Source organism: Lipophrys pholis (assembly GCF_963383615.2).
Source record: "Lipophrys pholis genome assembly, chromosome: 17".
Lineage (NCBI taxonomy): Eukaryota > Metazoa > Chordata > Actinopteri > Blenniiformes > Blenniidae > Lipophrys > Lipophrys pholis.
The window spans coordinates 26,012,932-26,033,025 of NC_137643.1; the positions used below are offsets into that span (position 1 = coordinate 26,012,932).

Genomic DNA, 20,094 nt, shown 5'->3' on the forward strand with positions numbered 1-20,094 from the left:
GGGTTGCCAGATCTGACTGGTGTCAAGCCAGAGCCGGCTGCGGAAAACAGTCCAGCTTTGTTCAGCGGTGCGCCCATACACCATGCATTACCGTAAGATCATACTGCAAACGGATTTCAAAATAAGAGTGACATGCCAGTGAACGAGATCTGTAGGTTAGTTAAAAGTTAGTTAGTTAATAAAACACAAATTAAAACTAATGCTAATAATAAAAGGCAACAACAAAGCTAATAAAATAGTGCATTATTAATTCTTAAATAAACATTTGGAATCAAATAATAACAATCTGCACTGCCCACAGGCGTCTAGTGTGTATATGTCTATGGTCACTGAGGCGCCTAGTGTATGTCTATGGGCTCATTATTCCAACCTGGCAACCCCGCTGCCCGGCCACACATGATGACGCAGGTTTAGCGTCATGTTGCGTTCAGGGTTGTGGGAAATACCGGTACTCCACTGAGAACACGCGATGGACGCTTTATCGATGAGTCACCAGTATCTGAATCAGAATACATACATTTATATTTCACCAATCAGACGCTCTTACACCAAAAAAGGAACTAGCACGAGTATATTGCAATGAAAGCGTGGGGGAATAATAAGAAGGTGTTTGTAATTAATTATTATAACCCATGTAAATGATTACAACTAAGTGAGCTTGAAGGAGTAGAGGGACATGGTGAGAGTAATCTCATTTAATGTGGGGATTTTAATGCACATAACACACTGTGGGAGAGTGAGAGGGTGGATAATAATGGTCAGGTAATAGAGGACTTGTTAGAGGAGGGTAATCTAGTAGGTTTGAATGATGGAAGAAAAGCCAGGGTTGATTTAGTTACAGGAAGGGAGTCAGTGTAGGACCTAACATTAGTGTCTAGTGGATGAGCAACAATATGTAATTGGACAGTGTATAAGAAGGGAACTATAGGAAGTGATCACGACCAGGTGACTTGTAAGATTGACATGGAGGTCTCAGTGACTAAAGGGGAGAGGGCCGTCAGGTGGACGATTGAAAAGGCGGACTGGAAGTGTGAAAGATACTTAAATCAGATTGAGAATGATCTAGATATTAAGACATTGGATAATGAGATCAAAAAAGCCATAATAATCGCAGCGGAAGAGGCTAATCCTAAAAGTAAGGGTAAAGTGAAGAGGAAGAGGAAGTTCGTACCTTGGTGGGGTGATAGGTGTAAAGATGCAGTGAAGAACAGGAATGAATCATTTAAGGTAGTAAAAAGAACACAGCGCTTCCAGGCAATGAGTCAATATAAACAGGCTCAAGCAGTAGTGAGGACAGACAAAACAAACATATTGGAGGAAATATTGCAACTCAATTGTAGTACCACACAGGTAGTAGAGATATGGGGAATGATTAGAAACATGGGGGCGATAGGAGGCAGTGGAACTATCCAGTGCTGAGTGATGGAGAAGAGTTAAACGCTGAGGTCACGGTCAAAACATTCGTCTCAATACACAGTTCAGATCAATTGTCTGAGGAGGTGAGGAGAGGCAGGGAGGAGACCAAGGGAGGAGACCAAGGGAGGAGACCAAGGGAGGAGACCAAGGGAGGAGACCAAGGGAGGAGACCAAGGGAGGAAACCAAGGGAGGAGAACAAGGGAGGAGAGGCAGGGAGGAGACCAAGGGAGGAGACCAAGGGAGGAGAGGCAGGGAGGAGACCAAGGGAGGAGACCAAGGGAGGAGAGGCAGGGAGGAGACCAAGGGAGGAGACCAAGGGGGGAGACCAAGGGAGGAAACCAAGGGAGGAGACCAAGGGGGGAGACCAAGGGAGGAAACCAAGGGAGGAAACCAAGGGAGGAGAGGCAGTGAGGAGACCAAGGGAGGAAACCAAGGGAGGAGACCAAGGGAGGAGACCAAGGGGGGAGACCAAGGGAGGAAACCAAGGGAGGAGACCAAGGGAGGAGACCAAGGGAGGAGACCAAGGGAGGAGAGGCAGGGAGGAGACCAAGGGAGGAGAGGCAGGGAGGAGACCAAGGGAGGAGAGGCAGGGAGGAGACCAAGGGAGGAGACCAAGGAAGGAGACCAAGGGAGGAGAGGCAGGGAGGAGACCAAGGGAGGAGAGGCAGGGAGGAGACCAAGGGAGGAGACCAAGGGAGGAGACCAAGGGAGGAGACCAAGGTAGGAGACCAAGGGAGGAAACCAAGGGAGGAAACCAAGGGAGGAAACCAAGGGAGGAGACCAAGGGAGGAGACCAAGGGAGGAAACCAAGGGGGGAGACCAAGGGAGGAAACCAAGGGAGGAAACCAAGGGAGGAGACCAAGGGAGGAGAGGCAGGGAGGAGACCAAGGGAGGAAACCAAGGGAGGAAACCAAGGGGGGGAGACCAAGGGAGGAAACCAAGGGAGGAGACCAAGGGGGGAGACCAAGGGAGGAAACCAAGGGAGGAAACCAAGGGAGGAGAGGCAGTGAGGAGACCAAGGGAGGAAACCAAGGGAGGAGACCAAGGGAGGAGACCAAGGGGGGAGACCAAGGGAGGAAACCAAGGGAGGAGACCAAGGGAGGAGACCAAGGGAGGAGAGGCAGGGAGGAGACCAAGGGAGGAGAGGCAGGGAGGAGACCAAGGGAGGAGAGGCAGGGAGGAGACCAAGGGAGGAGACCAAGGGAGGAGACCAAGGTAGGAGACCAAGGGAGGAAACCAAGGGAGGAAACCAAGGGAGGAAACCAAGGGAGGAGACCAAGGGAGGAGACCAAGGGAGGAAACCAAGGGGGGAGACCAAGGGAGGAAACCAAGGGAGGAAACCAAGGGAGGAGACCAAGGGAGGAGAGGCAGGGAGGAGACCAAGGGAGGAAACCAAGGGAGGAGACCAAGGGAGGAGACCAAGGGAGGAGACCAAGGGAGGAAACCAAGGGGGGAGACCAAGGGAGGAGACCAAGGGAGGAGACCAAGGGAGGAGACCAAGGGAGGAGACCAAGGGAGGAGAGGCAGGGAGGAGACCAAGGGAGGAGACCAAGGGAGGAGAGGCAGGGAGGAGACCAAGGGAGGAGACCAAGGGAGGAGACCAAGGGAGGATACCAAGGGAGGAGACCAAGGGAGGAGACCAAGGGAGGAGACCAAGGGAGGATACCAAGGGAGGAGACCAAGGTGCTTTCCTGAGGAAGAGGAGTGATGAGGAGGAGTATAATATTTCCTTTAATATGGAGGAGTTAAATATGGCTCTGGAGAAAACGAAGCGATCAGCACCAGGGAAAGACGGGGTGTGTTTCTCAATGTTAAATCATCCAGGTGAGGAGGGTCAGAAGAAGTTGTGGAGATTATTTCATAAAGTGTGGGAGGAAGGGAGATTAACCAGAGAGTTGGAAGGAAGCGATAATAATCCCAATAAGAAAGCCGGGGAAAGAAGCCAATAAAGCAGCAAACTACCCACCCATTGCTCCAACATCCAGTATCTGCAAGGTGATGGAGAGAATGGTCAATGAGAGACCGATTCATGTACTGGAAAGGGGGGGTCTGGTGGCCTCCTCTCAGAGGGGGGTTAGGGGGGGCAGAGGGGGGTTAGGGGGGGCAGTATTGTATTTGGAGGATGATATCAGGAAAGCTCAGCTAAATAAGGTCTTTCTTGATGTTGAAAAGGGGTTACGATATGATGTGGAACGATGGACTGGTGATTAAATGACATCAGATGGGTGAGGGAGGGTTAGGGTTTAATTGGGTAAAGGATTGTTTTGAAGAATAAAACCATTCAGATTAAAATAGGGGTGGAACTGTCAAGTCAGCATATTGTAGAGAACGGAGCACCACAGGGGAGTGTGATCAGTCCAACACTCTTTACAGTCATGATCAATAATGTTTTTGGGAAGGTGCCAAGAGACACGGGAAGATCGCTGCTCACTGATGATGAGTCTTTGTGGGACGGAGGGAGACATTTGGTCACGTGACCCGGAGTCTTCAGGAAGGAGTCCGGCTGACTGGAGAGTCGGGGCTGAAATGGGGTTTTAAACTCTCAGTGGAAAAAACTAAATTCATGAGATTTAAAAATGTGAGAAGCACAGATGGGAAGGAGGTGGAATTATATGTGAACAACAATGAGAGGGTAGATAAGTTTAGATGTTTGGGGGGGGGGTTACATGGAGAGAGTGACACAGCAAACAGTGGGGAAATGTAAAAAGTTATAAATGTCATGAGGTGTCTCACTGGTGACATGGAAGCAAATATACACAACTCAGGTCAGGTCAGGGCTGGATTATGGGAGTGTGGCTCATGGGTCAGCAGCAGAATCAGTGTTGGAAAGTCTGGACGTGGTCCAGGCTCAGACATTGAGGGGGTGTCTGGGAGCAGGGAGGACACCTCCAGGATGAGGCGGGGGGAAGTACCTCTTGGTCTACAGAGGAAACAGGTACAAGTTCATTACTGGATTCACCTGGAAGGTTATGGGGAGGAGCATCCAACTAAGAGAGGTATGAAGAACTGCTGGGAGCCGGAGAAAACTAAAAAACTCCGTTCTGGATGGACCGGAGGGGAAACAGAGAAAGAGACGGAGTGCAGGGAATAAGGTCCTGCCCACCAGGGATCGGGCCGGTAGTTCCTGTGTGGAGGACTGAGAGGAGAATCAGAGATTTAAGCTTGTTGACAAGAAAGGAAAGCAGGGAGGGGCTACAGTTGCTGGTTGAAGTCTGTGAATATATAGAAGAAAATTATCGGGATTATGTACAAATCTACACAGACGGATTAAAGGAGCCAGCAACAGGAGCTCCTGGAGGAGCAGTGGTGGAGCATGACGGAGGGATGAGCGAAAGAACATCAGATCACCTGAGTGTGTTTACGGTGGAAATGTATAAAATCTTACCCCCGTCCAGCTCAGTAGGTAGAGCAGGAGACTCTCAGTCTCTAGGTAGAGGGTTCATGTCCCACGCCGGGCGTCACCTTCCTGTGGGCTCTCCACCTTCCTGTGGGCTCTCCACCTTCCTGTGGGCTCTCCACCTGCAGGAAGGTTCTTAATGGTGCAATGTGATCTGGGTGACGGTGCTCAGACTGACACCACCACCACCCGGAAACAGATAAGAGGGAGGAGATGGACGGATGGATGGATGGATGGATGGATGGATGGGTGGATGTTTGCCATCTTGATGGCAGTGAGGTGGGTAAGAAGGGAGAGAGGAAGCAAGGCTGTATTGAAGAGCCTCAGGTCGGGGACACCACACTGCAGACAGGACCTGCTGTACAAAGAACTGGCACTACATTCTGATGTGTGTGGGTCCCTGCCATGTTGGTATAACAGGGAATGAGAACGCTATGAACGCCACAACCAAAGTGAAAATAGACATAAGCATCATGTTGACAAGATCAGAAGGGAAATCTATAGCACGGAGGGAGGGACACAATATAGGGCAACAACAATGGGAAAAGGAGGAAAGAGGAAGATATCTGTTCAGTATTGAAAATAGAGTGGAAGGAATGAGGAGTGGAGGAGGCAGTAGGGAAGAAGAGACCATTTATTCAAGACTAAGAGTTGGGCATACTTCTCTGAATAGTACCAAATACATAATAGGGAAACATCCAACAGGCCATTGTAGTATATGTCAAGTGCCAGAAACAGTGGAGCAGTGCTGGTGAGCTGCAGGAAGTATGGGGGGGAATATAGAATATGATGGAGGGATTGAGGAGAGAAGGAATGGAAGGAGGAGCGAAGGAGCTACTGGTGTGAGGAGAAGGTGGAAGGGGCAGGAGATACCTAAGTAGGTTCCGAAAGGCAACGGGGTTACTGGGGCAAATATAGTGGTGGAATGACATGGACAGGGAGAACCAGCAGGTGGCGGTAATGCAACAAACATGGATCCAAACTGCCGTAAGACCAAAAGAGGAAGAAGAAGCAGAAGCAGAAGAAGAAGAAGGAGGAGGAGGGGTCCTCATCTAAGATGGCGGCCACGTGCGACGTCAGTTCCAGCCAGAAGCCGTGGTCTGCGTCGTGACGTCACGAGGCGGCTTGACACGCGTTTAGCGCTCGGTGCTAAGTAGAGAACCGCGCAGGTATAAAACTCACTTTGAACTGAGTTCACACAGAAAGTGGCCATATAATTAACAAGATGCCCAAGAAGGTGAAAGAGGAAGCGGAGTGGGTGGGTGACGAAGACGTCCCGGCCGCTGGTGAGAACACGTTCCTTCACATTGTGCGCAGCTAGCCGCATGCTAATTAGCCGGCAGGAGCTCAGATAATGATCGTCTCTTCTATGGAACCCACATTTAAAGAGCTCGTTTTGTCCTCTGCTGTCTGTCCTGCGAATCCCATAAACCACTTGACTGAGTAGATTGTTCGATCTGATTGTGATTTCAATTCAAACTACCAGCTGGTAGTTTAATTCCAGTGAATAAAGTCCCAGTTTGTAAAGCCACAGCTGTTTATTTCAGGTTTAATCTCGTTTAAAAAGTCTTGTCAGGAGCTTGTTCACCTGTTCATGAGGGTGAAGGAGGATGGAGATGTGCTTCTCTGTCCAGAGACAGCCAGGCTCTACTCTCTCCCTTCACTTGTCTACTACTTTTCTAGCCTCTAAGTTGTACTGCTCGCCTGGCAGCACGGAGTATTACTGTCATTGTCTCTAGTCACCCCTCACAGCTTGTTTCTAACCAAACCCAGCTCTACCTAAAGACATCTCGGGAGTGTCTGGTGCAGAGTGAAGAAATATAACAAAGTGGAATTTAAATGTATAGACTGACATGTCCAGTAAAATGGACAGTAGGTTAAACATTGGGAGTGTCAGAGCTGTCCCGGACCAGAAGAGCTTCCGTGGTTCATTTGGGAGATTAACTGGACCAAAGGGCTGTATTCATAAGAAGTGCTGATGCTGCTGTTTGATGGAAAAATTCAGTTTGAAAGTTTGGATGGGAAGTCGTCACAATTTGACTCCATACAGTGATAGTAATTAGAGCTGAACGAATTTGGAAAATAATCTAATTTCACTTACATTTCTCAATGTTGTGATTGCAATTTAATGTTTAATATTAATTTTTTCAAGGTTCTCTTCTCGTGTGTTTGTCAAGAAGCACAAGCAATAAATCAGTGTGTATAATAATAAACAATATCATTTATTCTACATAAATTGTTCTTTCTTATAGGCTAAGCTTATGTTAAGATAAAGTCAAATGAAGCGTGTATTAATATGAAAGACAGTTTATTTATCTTCTACTTCAATTACAGTAGTAAACTTACTAAATACTGTGACTTGCAGTCTTGTAACGTTCACCACAACAAGCTGCTTGTCCATTGTACTTCTCAAAGCCCTAAACCAGGCTGGGTCACTATACTAATGCTGCGCTGGACATTAAGGATTTTATGTGGTTTGCTCATCGACACTGCAGTAGGGAAGCACCGATACACGTTTTTCTACTTCTGATCCGATCCTGATACTTTAATTTGTACATCTGCCGATACGATTCTGATAGCAGAGCTCTGTTTGCTTTAATGTTATTATTATTATTATTATTATTATTGTTGACTTTATATGAGGCTGTAATAAACTCCTCTCTACAGTAAAGTATGAAATGTACTAATGTATACATGTACTCTCTCTAAAGACACCTTGAGGTTAGTATCAGGACAGAAAAGAAGCAGTACAAAGTATTTTAGTTCCATGTGGACAATGAGGGGGTCTGCGTGACGTCATCATCTCATAATAAACTAGTTCTTATATCTTTAAAACCTCAGAATCACTTCATTAATCTCTGGGGAAATTCTTTAGCAACGCAGCACCAACAGCTCGAACAACACAAATGATTGGGACTATTTTCAGGGAGTTTAGCGCGGAGTAGGACGCAGCTTCACGGGGGTGTGAATCGACTGCTCCAGCAGAGGAGCTGCTGTTCATTGTTTTGATGGCGCGGTCAGCGCCGTTCTCCTCGGAGAGCTGGAGTTTTAAAACGCTGACGTCTGGCGGCGGAGCGACCGCCTCGCTGAACAACTGCTTAGCTAACATCCACGTTGCTGCGTTGCTTTGCTAACATCCATGTTGCTGCGTTGCTTAGTAAACATCCACATTGCTGCGTTGCTTAGTAAACATCCACGTTGCTGCGTTGCTTTGCTAACATCCACGTTGCTGCGTTGCTTAGTAAACATCCACGTTGCTGCGTTGCTTTGCTAACATCCACGTTGCTGCGTTGCTTAGCAAACATCCACGTTGCTGTGTTGCTTTGCTAACATCCACATTGCTGCGTTGCTTAGCAAACATCCACGTTGCTGCGTTGCTTTGCTAACATCCATGTTGCTGCGTTGCTTTGCTAACATCCACGTTGCTGCGTTGCTTTGCTAACATCCACGTTGCTGCGTTGCTTAGCAAACATCCGCGTTGCTGCGTTGCTTTGCTAACATCCACGTTGCTGCGTTGCTTAGCAAACATCGACGTTGCTGCGTTGCTTTGCTAACATCCACGTTGCCGTGTTGCTTTGTGGTGTTGTGAGACTAAAATCCCTCCAATCAGCAACATGTTGCCATGAAAAGTTGGATAGCACAGTGCTACTTCCCTAGCCTGCTCGCTGGCTGCAAACTGTGGACTGGATTTCCTGCCTCATTCCTCCTGGTCTCATTGAGACCCGCCTCCCTTCAGGAAATCCAGTCCACAGTTTGCAGCCAGCGAGCAGAGCAGCAGCAGGGAAACACTGGGGATCATTTCAGCACCATGAAGCAGACCAGGATCATGGATCAGACCAGGATCATGGATCAGACCAGGATCATGGATCAGACCAGGATCATGGATCAGGAACCTCTGCAGGTTGGAGCGGAAATTACTGATCCGTGAATTATGTTGGTATCAAAACCCGATCCTGGATCGGATCAGCTCCATCCCTAAAAACCACGAGCCCGTTCAAGCAAGGTGGGCAGATGACACGCGCAGGTCGTCACGTGACCCGATCACGTGACCCAATCACGTGAGCAGTCAAATCACAGCCCTTGCGATTAGAAAATCCCGTTTTATCATATCGTGATATTATCGCCAATGCAATGAATCGTTCAGCCATAATAGTAATGATTTACAGTAAAGATGGGTAGCTGTCAATAAGAAGACATTTTCTATGTATAGCAATGCGTTCTGTAAGATGTTATGGGCTGGACTTTCTTTGTTTCAAAAGTTAAACATCTTTTGTGCCGACAGAAGAGTTTGTTTGGTCCTGTGGTCCTGAAGGCTCCAGACCTTGTGGTCAGAAAACACCAGTTCCACGTTGACAGACTGCAGGGTATTGTCAGAAGCAAAAGATAAGAAGCTTGAAAGGACTTGACTTGCCCCGTGATGGACAACACTAATGTGCCTCTGGTCCCTCCAGCGTTTCCATGACCTTTACATGATGTCAGTGTGATTATTGTGTTTATTGTCTCCCTGAAATAGAAAAAGCCCTGAAAAGAGGGAAGAAAGACAAAAAGGGGAAAAAGACTGTAAGTAGCTGCTCGTTTTGTCCTTCACAGAGATGTTTTGTGTATTGTGTCACTGGAAATGTTTTTTCTCCAGTTCTTCGAGGAGCTTGCCATAGACAGTAAACCTGAGAAGATGGACAAGGAGGCTTTGAAAGAGACGCAGGGGAAACAGGTGAGGTTAACTATTACTAGCTGGAGCAGACACATCTGAGCTGCCAGCCTCATTCAGCCACTGGGTTTGGACAGCTTGACTTTCTGACCTCTGTCACTTTAACGGGTGTACAAATGTTTCAGCTGTGCAGTACTGACCAGTATTATTAGGGTGAAGGTAACTTGTACTAGTAATTTACTACTTTTTCCATTACCATGCTAACGAGTGATTACTGTTTTACAATAAGTACTGATTTTTGTTTTAGCTGAAAGAATTGCGTCTTCGTGTGTGTCTGTGAGTCCACTGCTAGCTTTAGCGTTATGAGGGGCCTTATTAATGTGAACTGACTTCTCCTGACAGGAACATGAACCGAGTCCCACTGTAAGTAACACCAGCCTTAGCATGTAGCCATGCTAGCTGGGATTAGCATTAGCCAGTATTCACAATACCTGTGATGATTAGCATTACCCTCCACCACACACACACACACACACACACACACACACACACACACACACACACACACACACACACACACACACACACACACACACACACACACGTTTTGTCTGACAGCATGTGGTACTTTAAAGAGCTTCTGACACCATATTCCATGTTGATTTAATTCTTTTCCCCATCAAAAATAACAGTGAAAAGCATCCTTCATCGGATGTCCCCTGGAATTTACACTTTTTTGAATTTTGCACTGTTGACAAGCTAACGCTCTCCGGAGACTGGAGAGGAATGTGGAAGTGACGTAGGAAGAGATGCTGCGTTTTCATATTGTCTTGGTGCTTTTATTTTTTTTTAAACGATTTTTAACTCGGAATGAGCTAATACATAGACATATAGTAATAGACCTAAAGATTGTGTACGTCTACACAGTAGACATACTCTAGTAGATCGTATCCTGTAGACTAGAGGCTCTACACATGTAGTGAAGGATCTACTAGCGTATGTCTACGCTGTCGGCTCATTGGAGCAGACATTCACTACACGGGACACATTGACAACAGTTAATTTATTATTAGTCCTCCGACGGGAAATGTCTTCACCAAATGGACCGTCTTCAGCAGCCACACAGCGCAGCACACAGGAGAGGTGATGGAGGCCGGGGGTGGAGCTCAGGGAGTCACGGTGCAGGTTGTATTGACTATCGGAGTAAACCAGAGTACCGGAGGAGAACCAGACCACACAGAGAGAGAACATACACACTCCACACAGAAAGGCTCCTGCTGGGATTAGTACCGGGACCTGTTTTATTTGTTTTAACTGGGACCTTCTGGCTGTGAGGCGGTAGGCTGTGGACTCCTTGTGGAGTCAGGAGGTGGTGAGTAGAACATCAGATCTACAGTCTTTATTCTGTCGTCTCCACGGTAACTGATATGAACTCCATCATGTCGCCTTGACGATCGTTGTTGGCGTCTCGTCTTCAGATTGTCTGAATCTGTGCCGTAGTAGCTGGCCTGATCGTCAATATTCTACCAAATCTGTTCCGTCTGAAACCTCCGTCAAAAAGGTTTTGGTGTCATAAGCTCTTTAAACATTGAAGCTCCTTCAAGCTGTCTTTTCTTTATCGTTTTAGTCCACTCAGTACGTCAGAGAAAAATGTCATCTCCTCATCCAGATAATGACGTAGTAAACTTGTATTTCATTAGAGAACAGCGGTTCAATTCCAAATGGAAAAACACAAACGGCTTTCACAGATGTTAATGAGTCCTTGTGTGTGGATAAAACCACAGTGCTCATCTACAGAATGAGCGTTGTGCAAAAGTTTGCTTTTCCCTGTTTTCACTGAGATGAAGTTGGAGTATTTTCAAAAAGTTCGACCTTTGAAACTTTTGAAAAGTTGTTTCCAGTGGCTCTGAGCACTGTTGTTGTGTTGGAGGGAGCCTGCGTGCCACTGAGGTTATGTGTTCCACAGTTTGAGAACCACTACAGACCAGTCAAATTCAATTCTCCTTTCAGCCTCAGAAAAAGAAGAAAGACCGGCGAAAAGGAAAAGGTCCAGATCCAGCTGATGATGACGAGGATCTCGATGCCATTCAGAAGCTGAAAAAGCTCTCCGTTCAAGCCAGCAGTGATGAGGAAGATGAGTCAGGTGAGGTGTGTTCATGTGCCGCAGAGATGAAGGTTTCGCTCATTTTGCTCACTTCGTTGTTTGTGTTCCCACAGTCATAGTCTCCAAGAAAGGCAACAAGAACCAGGTCAGTCTTTAAACACACACACACACACACACACACACACACACACACACACACACACACACACACACACACACACACACACACACACACACACACACACACACACACACACACACACACACACACACACACACACACACACACGTCAGTGTCCAGGTACTGATGATACTCCCTTTGAGGAGCTGGTGGATCTCCTGTTTCTTTACCCTGAATGAATTCCACATTAAACAGCTTTGATAGATGTTTCTAACTCAGAAGTAGGTTTACTTTTTGTTTTGATACCATTGGGTTCTTCGTGTTATTAGTATCTGTATTCTTTAGGTTTCTGTTGATAATATTCTTCGTCGTATTTCTGGTCCCTAACACCGTGAGTTGGTGTTCTGATGGGGTGACCTTTGACCTGCTGACCCTACAGATTGTCTCTGGTGTCGTTTAGGGTGGGAACATCTTTGCTGCTCTCGGCAAGGCCCAGAGTGATGAAGATGGGAATGGAAGTTTCGAAGAAGAGGAAAAACCGGTGAAAAAGGTAGTGGGCTGCACTTCATGTCTCACACTTTTGATTCCTGGTTCCACACAACAGAGATCATGACAAGCCAGATAGTAACGCTGTTGAAGCAGCTCGGTGGAGACCAGACCTCTGGAACTCGCACCAGTCTTTCTCTACAGCTCCTCTGTAGTGGATCTCTGAGGACTAAATGACTCTTCTCTCCCAGTTGAAGGTCCAAATTCTCCATTTAAAGTAAGAAAGACGTACTAAATCCACTAAAATCCGATGAGTTAAGAAATGTTGAGCTTTCAAAATCAAATCTCTGGGTAAGATATCCAGGATCAGATCCATGTAAAGAAAGGCATAGGAACTCTCTAGTTCCCTGTAGGGAACCTGAGAGTTTCAGTCAAGATCACGACAGCTTTAATTCAAACCCAGCCACTGAAACACTGCTGGTGGAAGCTTTAGGAAACGGTATACAATATGGGCCATGGGAAAGCTCACAGTAATTTAATAAAAATAGAATAACAATCACAAACATTATTTATATGTTTATATTTATTAAACCTCACATGTTCAACTGAAATGCAGCTCTGTTGTGTCTGATCTCAACGGTTTTCAAGGGAGAAATGAAAATAATAGCCACAGAGGCCTCTGACCACCACAGTCCAGCCACTCATTCAGCCATTCATTCACCCTGACCTGTGAATGAATGGAGTTTGCTGAGCAAGCATCTTTCTCTCTCGTTCTCGCTCTCTGTTTTCTTTTAAATCACCATTCCATCTGCTCTGAGAACTTGGAAATGCTCAAAAGAGAAGAATATAAAAAACCTGTTCCACATTATTCCAAGAACATGCTTGTCAGGTTAATTGGTGACCCTAAATGACCCTGGGGGGGGTGTATTTGTCCTGTGATAGACCGGAGACCTGTCCAGATGAACCTGTCCTCACCTGTCTAGGTTTCTAACTGTTTAGCTCCAGATGTACTACAGATAGTCAACAGCTCTCTTCAGACGGGTGTTTTTCCAAAAACTCTAAAGACAGCCGTTATCAAAGCTCTTTTAAAAAAGAGTAATCTGGATGCTTCAGGAATTAGTAACTCCAGGCCCTTATCAAACCTTTCTTTAGTAAGATTATTGAAAAGGTAGTTTTTACACAACTTAATGCTTTTACGGCACAAAACAAGGAGCTGAATGTTTTCCAGTCTGGATTGAGGTCAGAGCTCTGAAACACTCTGATTAAAGTTCTGAATGACGTCTCCATGAGCAGAGACACGTCCAGAGTCTCAGTTTTATTGTTACTGGATCTTAGTGCTGCTTTACAACAACGTCCTGCTGGACCCACTGGAACAATGGTTGGACCTTCTGGCTCTGCACTCAGTGGCTTTAAATCCTCCTGGCAAGATGGCCGCCATTCTGTGTCAGCAGCTGATTGTGAACGTGAGCAAATCACTTGTGGGGTTCCTCAGGGCTCCATCCTGGGGCCCTTTAGTGAACATCTCCAGCTCCCACTGGCTCAGATCATGGAACATTACAACATCTCTTCTCAGAATGACCAGACCACACTCAGCTCTATATCTCAGTGTCAGTGAATGACCACGCCCCCTGATACCGGCGGAGGAAATGAAGGAGTGATGAGTCAGCACGTTTTACAACTCAACCCAGAGAAAACTCAGCTCATTGTTTTTGTCCCCAAAGAAGAAAGGTTAAAGGTCAGTGCTCATCTTGACTCCAGGTCACTCAGGACATCAGATCAGGCAGAAATCTGGGTGGAGTTCTGGACTCCACCCTGAAATTCTACAGCCACATTAAGACAAGAACCACATGAGCTTCCTACCGTCTGAACAATGTGGAAGAATCAAAGGATTTCTGAGAAACTTCTTCTGCTTTCATCTTCACTGGGTTGATTATTGTAACGGAGTGTTTACAGGCCTCAGGACACAATCTGTCAGACAACTACAGCTCATCCAGAACGCTGAGGGCAGAGCACATTACACCACCACACTGAGGGCGGAGCACATCACACCACCACACTGAGGGTGGAGCACATTCCCCCACCACACTGAGGGTGAAGCTCATCCCCCCTGCTCCACCCTCTCCACTGGCTGCCTGTGTACCAAAGGACTTCAGAATGGTCCTTCTGCTCTAGAAAGCTTTGAAGGGTCTCGGCCTAAATCATCTCAGATTGACTTGTAGAAGATCAAAGCTCCAGACCTCTGAGGTCATCAGGAAGAGGTTGACTCACTGTTCCTACAGTCAGAAGAAACAAGGTGAAGCAGCTTTTAGTTCCTACCTCCTCACCTGTGGAACAAACTTCCTGAACACCTGAAGACTGCCGACACACTCACTTCTTTTAAATCAGGACTAAAAACATTCCTAGATGCACAGGATGTAGAATAAACAATAGACTTTACTTACTTGGTAAACTAACCTCAATAAATCTCTTATCTTATTATTATACTTTTCTTCATTATTTGTTTTAATGCATTTCTTTCATTTCTTCTAAAGCATTAATGTATTTCTTTATTCTGTATTTCTTTAATTTCTTTGTAAAGCTCTGTGAATTGCCTTGTGTTTGAATGGTGCTCTATAAATACATTTGCCTTGCCTTGCCTTGCCTTGCCAGGTGAACCTGTTCTCACCCATCATTAGCTGGGATTCGCTCCATCGCTCTGTAACCCCTATTAGGATTCAGCGGTGCAGAAGATGGATTGATGAATGATTTCACGTCATCTGATAGGCCTGGATCAGAAGGGATTTCAACTACATGCTGCTCCACAGCTCATCTGTTGAGGCTCCAAGAAGTTTAAACTAAATTATATGAAAATAACTATTTTTATCCTATTTTAATTTTGTTGACACAAGCAATAAGTCAGTGGCCTCTCTCAAAGGGAGAGAGATTTCTCCATACCCTAAAGTCATATATTTGTGCATGAGACAACTTTCATTTGATTGATTTCATTATTTGAATGTTCATGACTTGAACTGCATCAGTTCAGTCACATTTTGGAGAGGAGATTACAGACCAGGATAAAACAACCGTCCACTGCAGTGGATCTGATGCAGTTTATTGTGTTTGTGTTTATTTTAATGTTCATTTGCTGCAACAAGTACAGGTACTCTTCCTGGAGTCAATCCAGTATGCTGCTCACAAAACAACATCCACACCTCAAAATGTGATAAAATTAAAACGAAAATACACCCGCACCAGACACACACACACACACACACACACCCTCAAATGTACGAAGGACCTAGTATATGATACTGAATATTGAAGACACGATACCCTAACCCCTTGTGGTTATTATTATAATAATACCAGTAATGACAGCATTCATTTGACCACTAGCGGTCTAATTAATTACACCAACATCCTACTGAAGGTCTAATCAATTTTAATGGCCAATAAACATAAAGTTAGTACATGAGAAGATGCATTTTTAAAAGGACTTTAAATTGGTATTTACTGTTTGCATTAATAATGTCACTTGGCAAGGTGTTCCATCCAGACATCGCTCTGTACATTGCATTACTTTTTCCATTGTTTGTTCTCACTTTGGGTAGTTTAAATCTGCCCCCTGTGGCATGTCTGGTTTTAAAATTATGGACATGCGAACTAAAACTTGGCTCTTGGTAATGTACATTTTGCAGATTTGTTGTAATTATATTTCTGGTCAAATTCATTAAAGAAGCTGTAAATCTGGACCTTATCTAGAAGTGTTTCTCAGCCTGAGAATCCCAGAGACTACTAGATCTTTTAATAAAGTGTTTTAACCCTTAAACTGGTGAAAACTTAGGTGTTCTCACTGGTGAAGGTTAATGTCTCAAGGATTGCATATTTTGAGTTGATTTTCAGTGATTATACAAGCATATATACTGCAACATGCAGCACTCGATGGACATTATGTTGTAATAGTCTTATTTGGTAGATTAGTACGAGCGAAATGAGCTCAAAACACCCTACATTGGAGTTGTATTGGACCTACAGGAATGGGGAAAAAGTCATTGAATAACTGTATTCATCCCAAAAGCAATAGTTCATATAAAAGCATAAAAAAACAACATAAAAACTTCAAAACACCCAAAAAGTTTCAAAACACCAATAACCACATAAATGTCATACATACTAGGGTCCTCCTATGAAGTGCATTTGTAATCCAGTGGAAGGTGGGTTTAGGAATACTGGGTTAGTAAAATACAATGCAAGCCCTCCCTGATGGAGGAGGACAGTCCTCAAGGGGTTGAAAGACCACGGATCCTCAAAAACCTTCATAGACTCAAAGACGGCATCACCTCGAGCACAGGTCTCATCAAAGGAAGTTGGACCTAGTTGGTTTTCCATACTCGGTCCATTTGGTCCAACCTAACGTTTTCTTTTTCTACAGGTCCTCGGGGTTGATATAAGTGACGCTTGTCTTAATTCAAATCTGCTCTTATTGTGTCTTTAATACAGGTGGTAGAGAAGGGCAAGAACAAAGATAAATCGAAGCTGAAGACAGTGAAGGTGTGTGGCGGGAATTCTTTCTTTTTATCTGCATCTTAACTCGTCTTTTACACAAAGACACGAGATGACGTGTGCGTGTGTGTGCGTGTGTGCGTGTGTGCGTGTGTGCGTGTGTGCGTGTGTGTGTGTGTGTGTGTGTGTGTGTGTGTGTGTGTGTGTGTGTGTGTGTGTGTGTGTGTGTGTGTGTGTGTGTGTGTGTGTGTGTGTGTGTGTGTGTGTGTGTGTGTGTGTGTGTGTGTGTGTGTGTGTGTGTGTGTGTGTCAGGCAGGATCTGATGAGGAGGAGCTGGATGATGAAGATGGAGAGAAACCAACAAAGAACAAAAAGGCTGAAGTTCAGTCTAAGGTGTGTGTTTACAGCTGAATACAAACATCCTCTGTTTGGTTTGCTGGGTTTCCTTCATCATGGATCCTTTCACTGTGTTCAGAAAGGACAGCCTGTGAGGCCCTCCAACGGCTCTGATGAAGAGGAGGAGAGTGATGGAGGGGACACGATGAAGGTCGGATAGTTTCCCTCAGCAATTTTTTCTTCTCAGCCAGTCTGTGGTGTTCATGTGTGTTCTGTCTCACCAGAGTGCCGAGGACGTCATTGCAGAGCAGGCCAAGCCGCAGGACGACGACCCGTATGCTAATCTCAGCAAGAAGGAGAAGAAGAAGAAGAAGAAACAGGCAAGAACAGACGGACGACACAAACCTTCTCTGGGCTGTTCATCGTAAACTCCCTGAAATCATTTCCACATTTTCATGCATGTGTTCTATTTATCTGCTCTAAAAGATTTGTTTATATAATAATAATAATAATAATACATTGTATTTGTAACACTTTACATTTAAACAATCTCAAAGTGCTAAAAAAAAAAGAAATTGTTAAAAGAAAAAGTAGGTTAGGGCGAGAAAAGTTTGTTAAAGTTTAAAAGAGACACATACAACATTAAAAAAAGGCTTTTTTTAAAAGATAGGTTTTTACTTTTTGTTTAAAAGCATCAGTGGTTTGTAAAGCCCTCAGGTGGTCAGGGGGGGGGGGCGTTCCAGAGTTTTGGGGCAACTGAGGAGCAGGCCTGATCCCCCATCATGCAGAGGTTGGTTCTGGGAACCTGGAGGGAGTTTTTGGCTGAAGAGCGGAGGGTACGAGCAGAGTTCTGGGGGATGAGAAGTTCTTGGAGGTAAAGGGGGGGGGCATAGATGCATTGGGGGTGAGGAGGGAGACCTTGTTCTCAATTCTGAGTTGGACAGGGAGCCACTGAAGGGATTTCAGGATGGGGGTGATGTGGTCGTGTTTTCGGACCCTCATCAGGATCCTGGCTGCTGCTCTGGATGTACTGCAGTCTTTGGAGGCTCTTACCAGAGATCCCCATGAGGGGTGCGTTGCAGTAGTCCAGCCTCGAGGAGACGAAGTCCTGGAAGAGCTTCTCTGCATCAGCCAGACTGAGTGTTGGGTGGAGTGTGGTGTTCCTGAGGTGGTAGAAAGAGGTCTTGCAGATGTGTTTGATGTGGGTGTCAAAGGTGAGCTGTGAGTCCATTTTAACTCCCAGGTTGGTGACGGATGTGCAGAGGGCGATGTTTTGGCCAGAGAGGGTGATGCTAGAGATGGTGGAGGAGCGGACCTGATGTGGTGTGCCAATGAGGATGGCTTCAGATTTGGAGGCGTTTGACTGCAGGAAGTTGAGCTTCATCCGAGCCTCCATCTCCTCCAGGCAGCTGGTCAGGGTGGATGTTGGCAGGGGAGTGGAGGGTGTAGGGAGTGTTCGGAGGTAGAGCTGAGTATCATCGGCGTAGCAATGCAATGGTATTCCATGTTTAGCGATGACATTTCCCAGGGGGAGTAGGTAGAGGGAACTCAGTTCTATTGATCAGAAATGAGAAGAACCAGTTGAGTTCTGACTCTGAGAGTCCGATGGTGTATTTCAGGCGGTGGAGGAGGGTGGTGTGGTCGACCGTGTCACAGGCAGCTGTTAGATCCAGGAGGATGAGCACAGATGGAGAGCCGCTGTCTGTAGACATCAGGAGGTCATTGGTGACCCTGGCCAGGCTGTTTCTGTGCTCTGGCCGGGGCGGAAGCCAGACTGGAACTTCTCAAACAGGTTGTTGTGTTTGAGGGGGTCCTGAAGTTGTGCTGCCACTGTTTTTTCCAGAACCTTGGACAGGAATGGGAGATTGGAGATGGGTCTGTAGTTTGATGGGATGTTTGGGTCCAGGGTGGGTTTTTTCAGAAGTGGTCTGATGGTGGCAGTTTTTAACAAGGGGGGGATGTGGCCGGCCAAGAGGGAGTGGTTAATGATCCTGGTGATGAGCGGAGAGCTGGCAGAGATGTTGGCATATTATATATTATCTGGATCTTTGTGCATTATGGTGCTGTCGTTTCACTGGTCTGATCCCTTCTAGCTTCTCCCTCAACTAAAATGATCTTGACACCGCTGACATGAAGCCTACAAACCTTTTTTTTCTGGAGAATTCCCGTTTATTTTGTGCAGCTGGTCGTTCTGATAAAAGTGACTGTTCCAGACTGTTTGTGACTTTGACCCAAAATTGTCTTTGTGGTAAAATTTTATTGAGAAAAAGAAGTATCAAGTTTATATCGTATATTTTGACAATAAATACTGAGTTTTGGGCCATATTGTTCAGCCGTAGATTGAAACATGATAAACAAGAAAAACATTTGGCTATACTTTAGTCATAAGTCACGTCATCAGAAAAGTCACTATTTATACGTCACGTTTATTTTACTGGGTAAAAGAAAGATCCATGTCAAATCACAAGTTTTCGCTAAATATACTCAGAAATCCCAAAACATCCTGCATACTGTGATTTATATTCATAAGCTGGTTGAGTTTCAGGAATCCAAGTATTTCCTGACGTTCTATTTTACAGAACAGCTTTCATCATCCAATCAGAAACTCTGGTGATAGCGTGTGAAATGTGTCGTCACAGTTGGAGTACGAGCGTCAGGTGGCCAGTGTGCGAGCTCAGAACGCTTTGGAAGGAGACTTCTCCATCTCGCAGGCGGAGATGTCCTCCAGACAGGCCATGCTGGAGAACGCTTCAGACATCAAGGTGACCCCGTCCTGAAGAGATGTTCCAGGCCTGAGAGTGTGACTCTGTTTTCAGACCCTGTATGACTGTATGTGTCTGCGTTTCATGTGCGTGTTTCAGCTGGAAAGATTCAGCATATCTGCTCATGGAAAGGAGCTTTTTGTCAACGCTGATCTGCTCATCGTAGCAGGAAGAAGATATGGTTTGGTTGGACCAAATGGGTAAATTCTTTGTGTTTTCTCTTACCATAAAAATAATAAAAGCCCCGTTTACTAACTTCACAAACCTCATATACTCATATTTTACTCTTAAAGCAACATATCAGATGCAGAAACTGAGATTTAAACATTTCCTGCAGCCCA

At 45.6% G+C, this 20,094-nt stretch overlaps 1 protein-coding gene across 2 annotated transcripts in view; it reads left to right on the forward strand.

The window, feature by feature from the left end:
- Positions 1-5,830: 5,830 nt before the first annotated feature.
- The window catches only part of abcf1 (ATP-binding cassette, sub-family F (GCN20), member 1), a 29,046-nt gene continuing 14,782 nt past the window's right edge, over positions 5,831-20,094 (forward strand). The window contains exons 1-13 of one of the 2 annotated variants that reach the window (XM_080485558.1): positions 5,912-6,100; positions 8,551-8,715; positions 9,328-9,374; positions 9,448-9,525; positions 11,473-11,605; positions 11,680-11,711; positions 12,148-12,237; positions 16,653-16,703; positions 16,968-17,048; positions 17,131-17,202; positions 17,276-17,371; positions 19,631-19,753; positions 19,853-19,953. In XM_080485558.1, the coding sequence (XP_080341684.1) occupies positions 6,040-6,100; positions 8,551-8,715; positions 9,328-9,374; positions 9,448-9,525; positions 11,473-11,605; positions 11,680-11,711; positions 12,148-12,237; positions 16,653-16,703; positions 16,968-17,048; positions 17,131-17,202; positions 17,276-17,371; positions 19,631-19,753; positions 19,853-19,953 (1,130 nt within the window). In that variant the 5' untranslated portion in view covers positions 5,912-6,039. Of the gene's footprint in view, positions 6,101-8,550; positions 8,716-9,327; positions 9,375-9,447; positions 9,526-11,472; positions 11,606-11,679; positions 11,712-12,147; positions 12,238-16,652; positions 16,704-16,967; positions 17,049-17,130; positions 17,203-17,275; positions 17,372-19,630; positions 19,754-19,852; positions 19,954-20,094 lie in introns of both variants that reach the window. The other variant, XM_080485559.1, reaches the window with a different exon arrangement.